The 18202-nt window shown below is 40.9% G+C and overlaps 1 protein-coding gene across 13 annotated transcripts in view; it reads left to right on the top strand.

The window, feature by feature from the left end:
• The first annotated feature begins 1012 nt into the window (after positions 1-1012).
• LOC136449330 (CAP-Gly domain-containing linker protein 1-like) overlaps positions 1013-18202 on the top strand; it is a 50619-nt gene continuing 33429 nt past the window's right edge. For 9 of the 13 annotated variants that reach the window (XM_066449329.1, XM_066449336.1, XM_066449332.1 and 6 more), the window contains exons 1-2: positions 1013-1268; positions 1690-3868. In XM_066449329.1, coding sequence (XP_066305426.1) covers positions 1264-1268; positions 1690-3868 — 2184 coding nt within the window. In that variant the 5' untranslated portion in view covers positions 1013-1263. Of the gene's footprint in view, positions 1269-1689; positions 3869-6346; positions 6468-18202 lie in introns of those variants that run through there. The other 4 variants (XM_066449335.1, XM_066449340.1, XM_066449341.1 and 1 more) reach the window with 2 other exon arrangements.

Genomic DNA, 18202 nt, shown 5'->3' on the forward strand with positions numbered 1-18202 from the left:
TATAAATGTCCCACGCCACGTTATCTTTACTTACTTAGACTTTGTTTTCTTTGGCCTTTCCATTTTCCTTCCACCCCCTAGTGGTATCCATATATTGCAGTCCCGTTCAACTTCAAGGTTCATGGAGTGTCAGTCAAGTACTAACGTTAGATAAAGTAAACGTAGTATCAGCCTTGTCCTTGTCACGTTGCATTATATATTCTGATTTATATATTCACTGCAATCTTATAGTGCCCCATCTTTTCTTGCGTGACAATTGCCATCAAAAGAATGCTGAGTTTGGCACGATGTGGACACATGATTTCCTGAAGTCACGCCCCCGTCATTCTACCGTTGAACTCGATCGCCTGGGGGTGGCACAACGCCAAGGCAAATTAAATTACCGCTGACACATGCATTGACGTAATGTGATGACTGAACGGGACATTTGCAACATTTTCCTCCAAGCGATATGTTCAAGTATTGCATATCCACGCTTCCCTACGTCAGGGTTGCACCTGCTTGCCCTGTCATATCCATCATGCAAGGCTAATATGGCACCACAAAGCCAACATCTTTGCGCCTGAGGTTTTCCTCTAAGACTCAAAATCTCTCAATTTGATATCGTAACCACCCTTTTTAATGGGATATCATTCCCAAAATCAATTCCAAAGGTGATATATTCAAAAGATTGTGTAGTGGCATGTTTGTTCATGTTCAGCAACTTTGCGCGACGTCGTGCAGCGTGTAGTACCGCTAGCCTTGGAGGGAGGGCGCTGCTAGGAGGCGCACAAAGGAGCGGCGCTTCCTGCAGGCTTAGCAAGCCCCGGTACTCCCACATTTTTTCTACCTGATCTACGAGATTCAACTTCTTACTCCCTCCTAAGAGATTTCTAAAACGATCGAATGATCACACGAAAAACAAATTCGTATATATACCCAAAGTTATGAAAACTTATGAGAATATTGAAAGTTTATTCGTTAGTTTATCATAAAATGTTAATCAGCGTTTACTACGGAGGGGTGCGTGGTCCTGATTGTACCATCCCATAGTTGTAATGGCGGCCATTGCACGAGCCGTGGAAGGTCCTCATCGCCTTCCTGTCCCCGTCCTGCTGCAATGAAGCCTCGTCTCGCGGGCCGAGTCTCGTCCATCCGCCAACAGCAAGCCCGGGGTCTGACCGACCTACCACCGGACCATTACCACCCGTCTCAGTCGCTGGAATCCACCGTTGACGCGACGGCTCGCTCCACATTTTGGCCAACCTCCAACACCGCTGTAGTATGATGTGAGTTGTTTGCGGTGATCTGATTCGCGTAAACCATCCAAATATCGCGATCTATCCCCAAGCTGTAGCTGTAAATGTCAGTCTAACGTTTCCTTAGGGTCCTCTTAATGCTCATTGTCCCATTTTAAGCTGGCATACCCCTGTTGTAACACGTAAAATGTACGCGTTTGTTCGCAGAAGATTTTTGCTCGCAGTTTTTTCCTCGGTCGCTTTGGCTGGAAGTTTTGTTTGGCATTCCCCAAAGCATGACGACTTACCCAATCCTGTGTGTATAGCCTGTCCTGTCACGGTGCTATCATCTTCCAGGGGGAGCCTAGAGAAGAGTACTTGCTTTGTTGTTGTAAAATTACTCGCATAAAAGATCGATAGATTGTTCATGAATGACCGACGTAACGTTACATGATCTGTTCCGGTCTCACAGGTCGAAGGCAGCCGAGGAAGTCTACAGCGAGGTGCGGTCCACCGCACGGACTCGAACGCCGAGGGATCCCGAGACAGGCAGGCTTCGTTCCAAACCGATTGTCGACATCAACGCCTTGAAGTCCACCTTTCAGAAGGACAGCGACCGGCCTCTGGCCCAGAGAAGCCGAGACCCAGCCATCCAAAGGTCACGCAGTGCAGAGAGATATGGGGAGGGCAAGTATCAAGTTGGGACCAACATTTCCAAACTCAAGTCTATTTTCAGTCCGCATGGGGGAGGGATTGAGGAAAGGGAAAACAGTGAGCCAAACAAGCTAAACGCCGCGAGCACAAACGCTCAGCCGGCCGGGAACAAGGCAGACACAAGTGCCTCAACAAAAAAGAACAACAGCAGCAGCAACAGCAGTAGTGCCGTACAACCTAATTCCACTGTAGATTCTAGTAAGCCGCCGCAAAAACGAACCTACAAGAACAGAGAGGATGCCAAGAAAAACATAGAAAGACGGCTGAGTAGAGAGATGGATAGATATGAGACCGTGTCCCACGCCGCCAGGTTTTCCGAAACGCGGAAGCTCTTCGAAAATTTGGAAAAGAAGGCCACGTCAGACAGGAAGGTGCCGACGAATCGTTTTCGTTCCGCGAGCACGGATAGGCTGGAGAAGAGGTTTTCAGGTGAGATCTTGCAAGATGGGGACTCCAACATGCCCAGGTCGGTCCGGGAGTCCAGGTATAGGAAAACGTCCGAATCGGATAAACGCGAAAACGGGATCACCTCCAAGTGGGACTCTAGGATACGTAGCAGTAGCGCCGATTCTCTAGACAGCTTAGATGATCCTCCAAGGGAAAAACCAGTTCACATTATTGATAGGACCCCAGATGTCAGCCCAGGCCCGATATCCAGAAGGCTATCGGGATATTCCGACAGTTTCGATAGGTCAGACCTGACGTCGCCGCCAATGTCGCCCACAAGGAAAGTGTCGCCAAAAGTGAACGTAGCCGACTTGCGAGACCTGATAGCGAAGGAGGATGAAGCGAAGAAACGAAGGCTCTCAGGATGTCATGAGAGAGAGGATGCAGAGGAAATAACAGGTTTGAGACATTTGGAGCAGAATAATACTCCAAAAACAAGGGTCCACGTGCCTCATTATGGAGAAGAAAGTCTGTCACCTAAAGCAAAGGAGTACTCCCGGGACAGAGAGGATGCTTTCTCTCCTATAGCCAAGGAGAGAACCACTGAACCAAGGCATGAGCAAGAACAGAACGTACCGAAGCCAAGGTACGGGAGGACTCTCAATGGTGATATCAAAGATTCGAAGGGTGTTATAGATAGTGAGACAGCGTCAGAGTGGATCGGTGGCCAGAAAGGTACAGTTGAGCCTGCAGAATCCGTCTACAGGAAAGAACGCGAAGAGGAGGTGATATCACCAGCGGAGGATGGCGACATCTTGTTACATGCCGAGCTCGTCACCGTGGAGCAAAACGAGGTTGGAGTGGATGCGGAGCAGGAGCCGGCCGAGGGCGAGACGGCGCCAAATTTCGAGCAGGATTCCCCGGAGCCTTACGAAGAGGCCAATGAGAGCAGGCACAGACTTTACAACAGTTCGCCTGCGACGACTGAGTCTCTCGCAGATACCTTGCTGAAGGAAGAAGAACCTGTGGAAGATGAAGCAGAAGAAGAGAGTTACCCAGCATTCCAAGCACAATCCCATGAACCCTTGCAGCAAGAAGATGAGGATGAGGATGAGCCTATGCACAGCGATGAGCAACTAGAGCCCGATGAGCCTCCGATGACTCCAAATCGATGGCGTAAAAACGCAGAATATCAACACCACAGCTCGCACAGTTCGGAGGAAGACGTGACCGCCTTTCGCAGTAAGCGGGCGAGCGACGAGTTCCTCTCGGACGGCGACGTCTTCGAAAGAGGATCTTCTCCTGCTGTAGAAGCCAAATCTACCTCATTCCATGATGGGTTCTCACCCCAGGATAGATTAGAGAAGGATGTTGGGAATGAGCGGATGTCAGAGTCTGAGGTGACGACTGAAGGTGAGGACGACAGTGAGCATGAATTCCCCGTGGATTACTGGGGGCAGGGCGAGATGCCAGGGATTTCCAGCGATGACGAAGAGATGAACATGACGGGAAGAGTGCCAAAGGTCAAGTTCAGCAAGAAACCCATCAAGGTTAGTGTTGTTGTTATTTACTTCACCTTGAAATTCATATCAACACTACCCACAATGCATGATGGTACAGTTGTAACAGTTGAGATGAAGTATGTGCATTGTGGGTAATCTAAACCTTAAGATTCCTACACAAAATGATGTGACAATCTCACTTAACTGTTTGTCCTTAGCATTAGGACATGTTTCTCTATGGGGGGTTGGTTAATTTTGAACACAAGATATAGGGTTCACTTCTCAAGTTTCTAGTTAGTGATGTTCAGTATTCTGAATCACTGAAACATATTTTTGTCGTGTTGGTAGGGCTTACTCTAAATATGCTCCTTCAGAATCACATCAGAAGAAATTTCCCAAACTGAAAAGGACAAGAAGTGCCTTAAGGTTATCTGTAAGACATCATGGCTATATTTGATTTTAAGACCCCTGAGCAGCTGTCCAAGTGACCTTTAACCTGCTATCTTGTCAGCTGATGCTGTTATTGCTGTCCAAAGATGGCGCAAACAAACTGCTCGGCCATCTGAAGACCCTGGGGTCAAATTGCAGACTTTGACCCTTCGTGGGTGCCATCATCGTGGCTTCCCACGCCAAACCGAGCTACGGTTGAAATTTGAATATTCTGTGTGGCATTTCATCGACAATTGCTCATTACATGCCAGACGTTGAAATTGATATTTTCAGTACTCATTGTTGAAGTCAACTTGGGAAACTGCCCATCTTACAATACAATTGATCCAAGTGTCTGCGATCATTACTTGAAAAAGCCTTGAGAACTGGCTTCCAGATACAAACGTAGATCTAAATCAATATGTACCGTACTTCGATAATGATGTGCACTACATTTGATAGCCCTTGTGCGATACATTGTCTTTAATTGTATTGATGTTTATTGTATTCATCTTGACTGACTTGACAGGTTGAATTTTCCAAAATGATTCGTACATATATGTTGCTAACTCGCTTAGAATACACGTTCGAAATTTAGGCCCTTATTCTCAACTAACATACATTACCTAACTAGAAAAGTAGTTAAAGTTTTATGTTTTGGTACATGATTGTAACAGTTTAGAAATCCCTTGGGGTTGGGACTCTGACTGTATATCCCATTTAATTTCGTTGTTAAAAGTTTAAATAGAACTAGACTAGTACATGAGAAACTGAGTTTTGTCATGTTGGAAAGGAGTTGAAACAGCATTTTTATACATCTTTTCCCCAACACCTTTCCAACTATCTATATTCCCTCAGGGAATCTCTCTTCATGGGTCACTTGTTATGTCTGGGGCTGGTTTGGTAATGTGCCTGTGAAGAGAGTGGCAATTGCTATGTGCTGGTGCTGAGACCTATATGCTGTACCATATACATTATCTGTAATGCTTGTCTCCATCTGCAGAAATGTGAAGTACATGCTGTAAATGTAATGGAATGACCAGTTGTAGGGCTTATTGGAAGGTTATCCTATATAGCCATAGGTAATGGCAGAGAGTGACAGTCAAATACATGTGAATGTAGTGGGTCAGTGTTAGACCATGTTGTCATTTTCAAATCTACAGAACATTCAAATTCTTATTCATATTCATAATTTATAAGTTTTATTTTGGACTCAGATATAGTATCATACATTGTACACAGTTAGTCAGAAAACTGTGATATGGGCCAAATTGATTCCCTGTCCTTGAAAATGGAATTTTAGCCCTAAGGCATTCACCTATTTTTTTTCTAATGGGTTTTGGTCTGACGACTCGTACACATTTTTTGGTACAGGTACATGTAGTATAAAATCAAGTTTTTTATTGTGAGTTTGCTTGCACCAATGTTATTTAGTGTGGATTTCTTCTAATGCATGTAGCCAAGTTGTCCAAGTCTGTTTTTCTGGGTTATAACGTTTGCACTAGTGACTAGCAGGAAGTTAGAAGGAAGTGTTGTAACCTGGTAACCCTGGGGGTGAGCATACCTGTATGAGTCAGCTTTACTAGGAGTGGTAAACATCCTGTCAACTGTTATAGGTTTAACATCATAACACAAGAACTGTTATAATCTTAGTGCTGTGTACCTAAACACTGGTCCTGATCCGGACTGGACCTAACGTTTAGGTTCAAGAAATCCAAGACAAGATCACCTGCTTTCAGAAGAGACAACGTCTCGTAGGCTCCCCAAAAGTAGCGAACTTTTATTAAAGATAAAACCGTTAAATATTTGACAAAAGAACTATTATATTTATACCTGAGCATGGGTCATCATTGTAGTTGTCAGTATGTGCCATATGTATAAGAATGAGTCATGTCATGATACAATATGTTTATGAGAGGAAGATGTCAGAGATATGAATGGAAAAAATGGTTTATGTTTTGTTATATCAACAGTGTTGGTATGAAAATATTGAGCCGTATTTATAGCCTGTGAGGTTAGCGGGGTTTGGTGTTGAGGAAATGCCAGCCATTTTTGTGCTGTTGGTGTTGCCACTCGTCCTGTCCGTCTTCCCAACGCCCGGGGTGCCTGTTTAGGTGATGGGAGAGAAGTTTTGGCCGGGAGGGCCATGAAGGCTCTGAGCAAGCCCCCTCGCCCTGGTGTGTACCGAAATGACCCCTGGCGTCCTTTACCCAAGCCGGTACGGCCGTGACTTTCACCTAGGCATGGCGAGAGAGCGTGCGTTCTTATGTTAGTTTGTGTGCTCTTGCCTGCTATAAAAGGATTTGCCTGGGCCCCGTTCGCTTGCATGTTGGCATGTGGCTGGAATAAAACACCATGTGACCCTGTGATTGGCTGGATTCCGACGGTCTTACTTCATCCATTTGCCAAATATTACCTTGTGGGTCAGTCAAAATAGACAGTGTGCTCTTGTCTCTTCCCACCCTTCTGTACTACTGTTTGTAAACCTAGTAGCTGTGGGAGGGGGGTTCATAGACAGAGGTAATCAATTATGCTAACGCTCTATTTGAGACCTTCAATAAGTAATTAATTGTTATGGAGGGTGTGCTTTGCCCCAGTTAATAGAGCATGCGTGTGCATAGGATTAGAGATTACCCAAATCTAACAAGGAAGGCTCTAATTAGGTACCTTTTCCCTGCCTAATTTGTTCTACAGCTATTACATTGGCTGTTATTATTGAATATGTATGTATAGATTACACAAGAACCTTTTATCAGTATGATGTGTCTACTTCATCTTCAGCCGAAATACAAGTCTTTAGATTTAGGAGCACTTATAGTGTCTTTGCTCTGAAGTGAAAATCTGAAACATAAACAGAGAAACAAGAGAAGGGAGCTCTTTCCTTCTTCCTTGGTTATGCCCTTCTCAAGTTTCCTAGGGTTTTATAAGTGATGTTTTTGTCTATAAATCCTGACATGTCATTGCTTCATCCTGTAACAGACAAGCCACTGACTGCATTTGTACTTCAAAATGAAAACAGGTACATTGTCACAGGTGAAATTTCTGAAGGCAGTAAAGCATAGAAGAGGGGACAGACCAAGGAAAGTCAAACTATTCCTCCCTTTATTACCATAACATTGAACTGTTATAGACTTTACTTACACATACACAAAGAGTTCTAAAGGGCCAAGTATAAATTTTGGGGAGCCATATATACAATGTGGACATTGCTTACCACTGCTTCTCCTGAACTGCTTAGACTGACTATTTGAAGGCGATTGTTTTTCATGTATGCAAGCGTAATTTCTGTCCCTTTGTGTTTCTATAAAGAAGGAAATTTTCCCTTTAGTTGTATGAGATAATTTATGGCTATTGTGAAATGCAGGTTTTCACACTTGCCTGCCTTCCGGCACCTGCTTCTTTTCAGTTGGTAATGTGTATATTGCAAAGTGCTTGCTTTGCAAAGTAAAAACTATGATTTTATTGTAAAAAGACAGTAAAATCTATTAGATCAAATGATGGGCAGTGTAGTGCTGTACATAGTAGAACAAATGTAAAAAGATAAAGACAGAACTAGTGAGTTTTCCTGGATGGACTATTCCATACAAGAGGGTTTGGGTATGACAGCTGGCTTTATTACAGTGCCTGACACTGAAAGACCCCCCACCTCCCCCACTACCCCCTATCCCATCTATTTTTATTATTTTTTAGTTCATTCTGCATTGCTGTCTTTTGTTGTGTGCCATATAAATCTTACTTACTTTCCAACGTGCACAAATGTTGAAAATGGTTTGTGGTAATATGGTAAATAGCTTACTCCAGTCCAAACCCACATGAATTTCTTTAAGATGTGTTCTGAATATATTTATCTAACATCTACTTTTTTTGTACTAATCCTAACCTTTGGCTTCAAGCTTGTTCTATAGGTTGATGGCTATATTTTCAGGTTGTCTTATTTTGCCATCTTAGTTGCTTAGAATAATCTGATAGCTCAGTGTTTTAGTAACTTTTACGCATGTTTTTCAGGCTTTTTATTTTTCACTTTAATGTTCTACGTTTTTCTCCCAAAAGGGCAAGGGCGACTTGAAAAGCATATAAAAAAACCTTTTAAACATGCGTAAAACACAGAGCCTGACCTTACATCTGCTTGGAGACGAGTATAGAGGCGTTAGGTGTGGCCTGGATATGTAAGGATCTAACAGGTCAGCAGCTATTGGGGATAACCATGGTATGCTTTGTACCAACATTTCTGACCCGCCTTGTTGAATTAGAGCCTCTGGGAACAACAGAGCAGAATAGCGGGGAGCTTGGACCCACTACACAAGGCCTAGAGAAGTCAAGAGGTCTATATTATTCTCAGGACAAGTATGTATGTAGACAATAGAATCAGCAGACTCAAAATTCGTCTATTTTGTTTCAAACATTTCAAAAATTTCAAGGTATAAAACATGGCTTAATGGGCCATTGTGGAGTAGCTGATGTTGAAAAATGTCTGGTTGTTTATACAAGTACATGTTTCTACACTGGGAATAAATACAGTATGGCATACTTTCCGCAGTTTCTTTACTGTTGTTGTTTAGCCTGGATTCTAGATATTATAGAGATAGGGGGTCTGGTATCCAGGCTAGCCATTGCCAATTTGTTTTGTTTAGCTACAGTATAATAGAACGCTTTTGCAGATACATGAATTCTAGTTGAAATTGTCCTCTATTTCTGGACATAGACATTTCACAAAAATGAATTAGGTCACTCGGTAAATCACATGAAGAAGATTCAGTAAGTACCATCCCTGTTGATAACTGGATACCCATGTACGTGAGGTCCCGGTTTGTGTAATACTGCCCCAGCACAAACATAGGGATAATCATTACCCATGTATGTGCAGTACAAGTTGAATCACTTACTCCAAGTGCTTTCCCAAGTGAATCTATTACAGAGCGATGTGTCCAGGGCTATTTGCAGATGAAACAGTGCATAGCTAAGGAAATGCTTCTTACGAAGAAGAATTGTGTTTTATTGCTTTTATCATTATTTCGATATTTGTCCTAAAATGTGAAATGATATAACGATTTTATATTGGGTATAGAATTGTTTCCCTTGTCCTTGATGAAATTCAGTTGTATGCAGATTGTGTTTATTATTCAAAATATTGTTAGCAGTATCAATGCTTTTATGAACCTTTATTTGATTGTCTAGAAAAGTAGTGAATAAACATATACAACATGTTTGAAAAGCATGCATGCCTACTTTCTGTGACCTGTCTGTGCATTTTTGACAATCTATCATAGTGTTTATATGAATACGAGGCTATCCAAAGCATTTGTTAATCTTGGAGTAAATAGATGTACATGTATGTGGGTCAACTCACTGTGGATGTAGAGGGATTTTCTGCCTGATCATGGACCAGTAACTTCTGTTTGGGACTAGGGTATATGCATTTAAGTTTGCATCGTTTTTGTTTCACGCTAAGGGGAAAATGGAGTGTTTGCGGCAGTGCTATAGTCACATACTGCTATGTACTAGTACAGTATTGGAGAAAAAATTTTAACGGTGGCTTTAAGTTCGCGGTGACATTTCACCGCGAAAAGTATGGCGAACATAAAACCACCGCTTACATTTCTGCATTTACAGTATGTCCAAAGTGCAGGTCAGTTCTTATACTAGGAGGGAAATCTGTACCATAAAGTCATGAGGAATTTGAAGCTTTTTTGATGAAGTTTACTGGCCATAGGTAACCAACCCAAGGTGGAAAGGCAATGTATCAAATGTGTAAAATCCATAAGATGATTCTTCCCCAAACGGTGATGTCCTGACCCAAGCACTTGAACCTGGGTCTCCCTGTTACCAACTAATTGGAACCAGGAGCTGAACTGTGAGGCCACTACCAGTTGCGCCACAGGGACATCCCTGAATTCACCTTAAATATTTATACGTTTAAGCAGCCCCAGCATCCTTTGACGTGTGAACAAGACCCAGGTTATTATTGGTCTGCCTTTACAAATCACATTACCGTAAGTGGACACCACCTTTTGATTTCCTTATTGAATAGCAGCCAGACAGTCTGCCTTTTCTTGCTCAGAGTGCAGCGAGTATATTAGTAACTCAGAGACGTGAAGAATTAAGTCTGAATCTAATTTGAATTTCTCTAGCCCCCAGTGTGCAACTGTGGTAGGCAGACATTTCACCAATTAAGGACGAACCCCCTAGTTGTTGAAAGATGTTGTTATTGTTGACATTTGGATCTGAATATGGGTAAGCCTGCTGTTCCAAATGTGTACTTCAATGGTTTGAAAGGGTATGATATGTCATGCGGGTTCAAATTTCCCATGAAAGAAAATGCACCTGTTAGTAATGTTCTAGTTTTAATGTGTGAAATTATAAATATGCCTGTTAAAAGGCTGCTAATAATAGTATTCCCTGTGGTTGGTACCATATATCTTGTCGATAAAAAATACAGTGAAATGCAAAGTATCCAAAATGAAACTTTCATGGACCATCTGCCATATGATTTGCATCAGTAAATACAGTTATTGTAAATGTTATGTATATATAACTGTATATTCAAATAGATCTAAATGTATATACATATATTCCTGATACAGCATAGTGTTATCAACATAATGTTCTAGAGTATTAGCATGCATAGTTAGAATGTATCTACTGTAGTTAATAAATTAGGTGAGTTCCTTAGAATTGTTCAGTGTTAACAATCTATTAGTTTAACTGTCATGTGTACAAGTTGCCATGCATTGTACCTGTTACAATTGTTGTGCAACAGAGTTCTTCTATACCCAAATATCATGAATGTAGAAGTGCAATTTTCGGGCTAAAAGATATGGGCAAGACTGAATTAATATGTGCACCAAAAGTACAATTTTAGTAAGAAAATTGTACGGTCGAATTGCTTTCACGACTGTTAATTCTCTAATCTTGTAATATGCTTTTTCTGTAATTTGTGTATTCTCTAATCCCAAACATGTTGTCTGTACTTTTACAGGATTAGGTTTAATGTCTTAATTACTGTTTATGGAAATGTCTCACTGTAGTTCTCTAGGGAAGGGGGTAGACTGCTTTTTCCTATATTTTACTTTTAGCTGTGGATGTTTAAATCACTTGTTTACTGCTTACATAAAAGAAAATGCTTGTCTTTTGGGAATACTGTTATAATTGGGCCACCACAATTCTTCCGGGATTCCTTGTTGTAATCATCACTGCTAATGTTAGTGGGGTCACTGTAAATTTCTTCCCTTTTCGAATCGTAGGACTTAATTTTATAGAGAAAGGAGATTTCATTGTTTTTCAAACAACTCTGTTTTACAGACTAATACAATTTAAACATAAACAGTTGTGGTGTCATGATTTTGTGTTGGAGAGGTCTCAGCGTAAATAAAACCACTGGAAACATTAATTTTGTAGTTATCAAAATCAGTAGAAGTAGAGTAGATACACCTTCTAAATTCCTGTATCATCTGTGGCCTCCTTGAATACTCTCTAGGGTTTACGTTGATTTGTGCACTGTTAGTGTTTATCCCAAGATAAAGTGACCACAAGTCCCTTCCTGTACCCCTGGGATGTAATGATGTGGAAAACGACAGGGGAAATGTGTTGACTCTTGCCAGTTACCCAGATGGAGGTCTGGACTGGTCAGTCTGACCACTTGGCCTTCCCTGGCATTTGGGAGTCCCTCCTCATATTTATCTTCCCTCAAAGACACTGCCGGCTGCCTGCGTGAGAAAACAAGGATGGTCGCTCCCTGCTATGTACCCGCACTTCCAAGAACTGCAAATGTTTTGAGATATGCGGTGACGCAATGCGTTGCGACGTTGGAGCCTCCAGGTCTAAGTCTAATTGTTGGGAGATATGCATTGACGCAACCCAGCTTTTAGACTGGTTTAACAGTAACGCTCTGTTTGATACAGTTTGAAAATGTCTTTTGAACATATAGTGCTTGACTGAAATGGTAGAAGCTGGCCTAGTTATATTCTGAAATGCCTAACAGATCAGATAGGACTTAATGCAGCCAGATTAACATATCCTACATAATGTCTTATCACAAGTGTAAACAGCGTTTGTTGTTAAATCATCAAAATAAATAGTGGCTGCTATCTATTGTATGGGCATGATGGTAGCATTGAAGGTGTTCAGGCTTTCTAACTGCCACCAGATATGGGTATTCAATATTAGTATTATTACACAGTTTGAATTTGAATCCTCGTCATCAGTTTACAGGAGTGGCATTTCTCCCAGTGTGCGTAACTGTTCTCTGTTTTCCCTGGCTAGCTCCTACTACCACCAGTGTTTTCCTTGTTTGGAAAAGTTGTATAACCCACTGTAATCCATTTAGACAGGTGCATAGTTATGTTATATGTCATTCTGGGCTGTGCCATTCTAAAACCTTTCAGCATTTTGGCTTCCTTTTTCCTGTGATCATTTTGATATATAGACAAGTTCAGAATACATGAGTCAAGTAGCAGTAAGGTATTGAAATGAGATTACTGTAGCTTGAAATTGATAGCCAAGAGTTCACAATTCACATACACCATTCTCTGAGCAGGTATGCTTTATGGTTATTGCAAATGCCATACATATATGTACACTTGGCTGTCATAGTGTCACTTAGTAATGGTACTTGGTTCAAAACACAAGGTTGAAGAAAGGGTTGCGGTCTCAAAGTAATGTCATTTAGCAAGAATTATGGTAATCTAAACATGCACAGTTGGTCATGATGTTAGAGGAAAACACTCCATGGTCTGTTATGTTCTTTCTGAATATTTGAACAGTATGTATTTAATCACGAAGGAAGCAGAAAAAAGAGGGGAAAACAAATGGATTCTTGTAAATAAAAATTTTGTCTTATCTACTGTGAGTAGTTAGTATTGCATGTGAAGTGTTGCAAGAAGTTAATGTTTTGTTGCATATTCAGCTTTCATTATCACAGCCCCATAATGAACGTAGTCTGGGTTTTCACAGTAATTATTGTCTTTTAGGCACCATAACATGTGTCCTTCAAGGTATAATTTGAAGTCGCCAGTCCTTGTCCACACCCAGCAGGAGTTAATGGTTGACCCCACCCCTATCACACCTCACCTAGGTGTTAATGGAGTTTCCCTTTGTTGTGCTAGGCCAGTCTAGTCACTTTTTGTGATGAATTGAGAAACTTGGTGGATGATAAAAATGCAAATTTGTGATGTAGGGAATTGGTTTTTGCAGACAAATATGTACACTGAATGTGTAAAAATTCTACAATACATATTCATAAATTGATGCAGGGGCTACATTGTATATGTGCGCAATGGTAGCTGTCTTTATCTACCAAGTTGTATTCAAGAGTTCCTTTTTGGCTTTTGCAATAAAGATGGTAAATGATAATCATATCGATATGCAGTGATCAGAAAAATTTCAAGTATTTTTTTCAATTCTGACATTCTTTAGTTACATAAGCAGATCTTACAACATGAAAGGTCTGAGGGGTTACGGACTGTGATCGTGTGCAAGGAAAATGTCCTCTTGCCAAAGCAATACTGGGTGGTTTGATAGACACTTGTATTGATTTTTGAAAGCGTTATATCAAGAAGACACACAGGGAGACAAAATATTATTGACATTTCATTGCCCATAGCAGTGGTGGGAAATCATGTTCACCTGACCCTTGACATGGCACTATAGATCATCGGTTCTTTCTTCCTTAGTTTTGGTCAAGAAAGTTTGAAAGACATCCCCCGAAATAAAAATGCCCCTGCAGTTCCAGAACAGGCTGCTAGGGGGCCAAAACTTGCACTACTTCTTCCTTACATCACAAGCTGTCAGCCACAAAAAAAATCAATACCGTGGCTTGTCCAGGACAAAAGGTACTAAAACAAGAACTTCTGCTGCAATACCAAGGCTACTGGCCAGGGGGGGGAGCGTCTTGCCAACATTCCAAATATCATTACAATCCATCCATGGTTTCTAAACTTTTACTGGCCACAAATATCCGGAAACGCAAGCGCACAGACACACCAAAACAATACCTCCCTTTTTCCATGGAGGTAATTAACATCGTATTTGATGTCATCCATAATATTAACGTTTCCAGGCCTTATTTGGAGAACCCACCAGAGACAAATTAGACACAGTCTCCTGTAGAAATTGCCAAGAACAGTGAGGGGCATTTTAACTACCTCTGTATATCACTGAACAATGGTGCCAACTGTACTGGAATGGTTCCAAAGCATTTATCCTGTTCCTCCATGCAGACAGATAACCATCACTGATTGGCTCTGCCTACTGTAGATCAGGAAAGGAAGACATGTTCTCTGTCCCCTAGGGGTTGCCGATAACAGCCATAGATAATGGCACAAGTAGAATCATGGAATAGAGTCTTTCCCTTGATCCTTTTATGTGTATGTTATCAGTGTTGGCTTGAGTTACTGGTTAGGCCTGTTAGATATGTCGCTAAATGTGTATTTGACTAAATGTGTATTTGACTAAATGTGTATTTCACGGATAAAATAAGATCGAAGATGTACAATAACAATTCTGTTTTAATTGTTGTTTATCAGCCTGAGGAAATTTACTTGAAGTTGAAGATTCAGTCGTCACATATAAGATCTAGTCTCTCATGAGTCTACATGTATGTTTATACTCTTTGGTTGCCTTGGAAGTTGAAAATAATGCTTTTTGTTCACTTTGCCTTCCCTGTACGATTCGTCTTCCCTTTTACTGTGTGCTTTACACAAATATGAGTGATAAGCGGTATAGATATATAGGTTATATAGTTATAAAAGTGATAATAGGACGTTTGTATTAGCATATGTGTGTAGTTCTAAGTGACAAACGGGTTGACCTTTCACACTAGATGTTCTCATTACCTCATATCTAAAAGGTCAGCATGCGCTGTTATCTGATAAACTACATAACATGTTTTATGGAAACTGTTCTCGTAGTAAACATTTATGATTGATGGGAATAGAACCCATGTATAAAGTTCAGATGGGGTATAGCAGCATCTACATGACCAAGGACAGGTCTGTCCCTCAATAGAAAACCACAGTTTATTATTGTACCAGTCCAGTATGTAAAGATGTTGATAGACTTGTTTCCTCAACGGATTGTTGTTTGACACAAAGGACAACAATTTGTCGAAGGTGACTGATTCATGGTCAGTCAGGTGTGACTGGTCAGTGGTGTTATCCCTTTGTGGACAGGACAGAGGTAGTAATTATGAACACCTATACAAGCCATTCAAACAGTCTGCTTGGTTGTTTATATCATGGATATCAAAGGTTCAGTGTGTTTACACCATCACTATAATGTATAAATGAAATGAAACCCACTAAAGGTGTCACATTTTAAGTATGTCACTCATAGTCATAAAGTAGGTCACTTATAAGTACATGGTATTGGATAGTATCAGAGATTGTCCAAAAATGATATTTTTCATTTCAAGCCAAAAAGTTTGAATGGAAAGAGGTCCCTTATGTACCAAATGCTTTCCTAGATTGCTTAGTTTTTTTCTGCAGAAGTACCAAACCTGAAGATTTTCAGTGGTACCATGTGTTGTGCTTCGGGTCATCATCAAATTTGCTCTTGGTCAAGGAAGATTCTTGCTGTGCATGTGAAATTCCACTGGAAGTAGTGACCATGTTGCTCTGCCTAGTACTAGTATCTGTTCATGCAGCAGAATGGTAGGCATGCTTGTAGCTCTCGAAAAACCTTTAGTAAGATTGGCTTATTATTATTTTACATCTAATAAGTTAAATAACTGTAACTGTTAAGTCCTACCCTCCATTGTAATACTGATATTACAATCAGAGTACAAACAACCAGTGCGAGATCTAGCTTACTTGACTGGTGCTAGGTCATTCGGCCTTCCAGTCTGTTCAAAAATGCTGTGGTCAGTGTCCGGATGTTGTCTTGTTGATCCGGCCTTGTTCCTCTCAGCTGAACTATTTGCCATGTGAGCGAGAGTGTTTGTTGGTAGGAGGGGCACACAGATCTTCTGACCCCTTGGCAAGTTAAGGAAGCAAAGGAGAAAAATGTAGATCATGTCAAAGGCCCTTGGCAATATGTCTACTGTCTGGGTTGCTTGGAAATCATTTTGTACCTTGGTCAAAAAGGTTGATATGTTTTAGGAACTGTGTTTTGTTTGTTTGTGGTTGAGTGGTGCAGCCGCCATAGCTCAAAAAGCTTTGGATAGTTCGTTATGACATGTGGTGACGTCTTAACTCATAGGAAAATTATTATTTACGAGAAAAGATTTACCAAAGGATGAAATTTCCTCTAGGTGATCAAGAGAATGATCATGTTATAAACATCTTTGTTACAGTTACAAAGCTATTCTTATGGAAATGTTTGGTGCACCTGTTCCCTACTCTATAACACAATGCTCCCCAACTTATGAATATATCCAGTGGCCTGAAATTGATTTTCATGAAAAAGTACTGTTTTTTATACAAAATGCAGGTAAATACATAGTGCTGTCGGCAGTTTGGGAAGATCCGTAAAATCAAGTGAAATTTGATTTTGAGACTGGACTAGATAACATAATCCTGATGTATTGTTTCAATCCCATTTTGACTGGTGTTCCTACCGTGTTATTGATGCACAAATGTCAGTACCCAAGTCCTCTTCTCCTTATCTTGTGACAACAGTGATGCACAAAGCTTCTTGTGGTTGTGAACGGGACCAGATAATGAGATTATAGTAAACGGCTTTTCCCCATACATGTCAGCAGGATGTATAAATGTGTGCCTATAAGTAAGGTAAAGTGGTCGAACCTCAGACTGAGGATTAAGCTATCAGTGCAAATGCGGTTTCGCTGCGGCTAAGGTAATTTTGGCCAAGCACACCGGGTCACCCCTACTCTTCTCTATAAGTGTGCTGGGTTCTTTTGCGTGCAGAGCCAGCTGTAAATTCCCCTCTAATAAGACAATGCGACGTAGCCTATACTTGGAACTGTCTCGAATGCCTGCTGACATTGTACGCAGGCTGTCAGTTCATTAGAATTAAAGTCATTGGTCTGAAACAAATCACAGCATGGGGATACTGCTACGGCCACACCAATTTAATTTCTTGGTTAACGGATTTTTTTGGAATTTTAGCAAAAAAAGTCATGAAAACAGAAGGCTGGGATGAAAACTTGTACCTGACCCTGTTAACCCCCTGAAATTGTGTGCACCAAAGTACTAACTCTGAAATTCTGTTTTCCTGTTAATTTTCCAATCTAGCATTTTTTTTTTAAATTCCGTTAACCAAGAAATTAAACTGTTGTGTGCTAACCTGTACTTTCTACATTTTGTAGAAATAATTCTACATTCAAATTATTGTAGAAATAATATAGCTCTATCTCTGTGATGATTATTTAAAAGCAAATGTACATTCAGAATCAGATATACTTCATTACCTATACTAAAAAGCTATAGAAAGTAGTTGCTAATTTCTCCTTTTAAACTTTAAAGCTGCACTATATCTGTTAACATCCTCCTCCAAGACAATTTATGGCCTGTTAAGGACTTTGACCTTGGACTTTTCTTGAACCTGCAAGTTCAAGTTTCTGGATGTGCCCCAGTCTGATGACAGTGAGTTTGCTAAGCCTGTTGGTTCAGGATGCCCTCATCTATCAATGTCAGCAGTTGTTATCTAGCAAATTGTGCTGGTAGCCAGTATTCCTGACATTGTAACCTCTGGCTTCCCATTGTAGATAACTTTGTGACTTTGTCTGCCTGTCTTAGATTAGTGAGGGAATGAATTTATCCTTCATACACAAGTTAGATCTGTTGGTTACTGTGTGTTAGTGAGGTTAAAGAGGCGGGAATGGTGTTAACTACAGGTAGCATTCCGTGTAGGAATTGTTTCACATTCCATGGGATTCTGTTCCCTTTAAAGCTGGACAAATACGTGATTGACAGGCAAGGGAGCAAAACATTCTGTGACCAACAACAAAGGAAGAAACTTCGGCATGCGTAGAATGGTTGGCATCAGAAGTGTAATTTA

Source organism: Branchiostoma lanceolatum, chromosome 15 (assembly GCF_035083965.1).
Source record: "Branchiostoma lanceolatum isolate klBraLanc5 chromosome 15, klBraLanc5.hap2, whole genome shotgun sequence".
In the NCBI taxonomy this organism is placed as follows: Eukaryota; Metazoa; Chordata; class Leptocardii; order Amphioxiformes; family Branchiostomatidae; genus Branchiostoma; species Branchiostoma lanceolatum.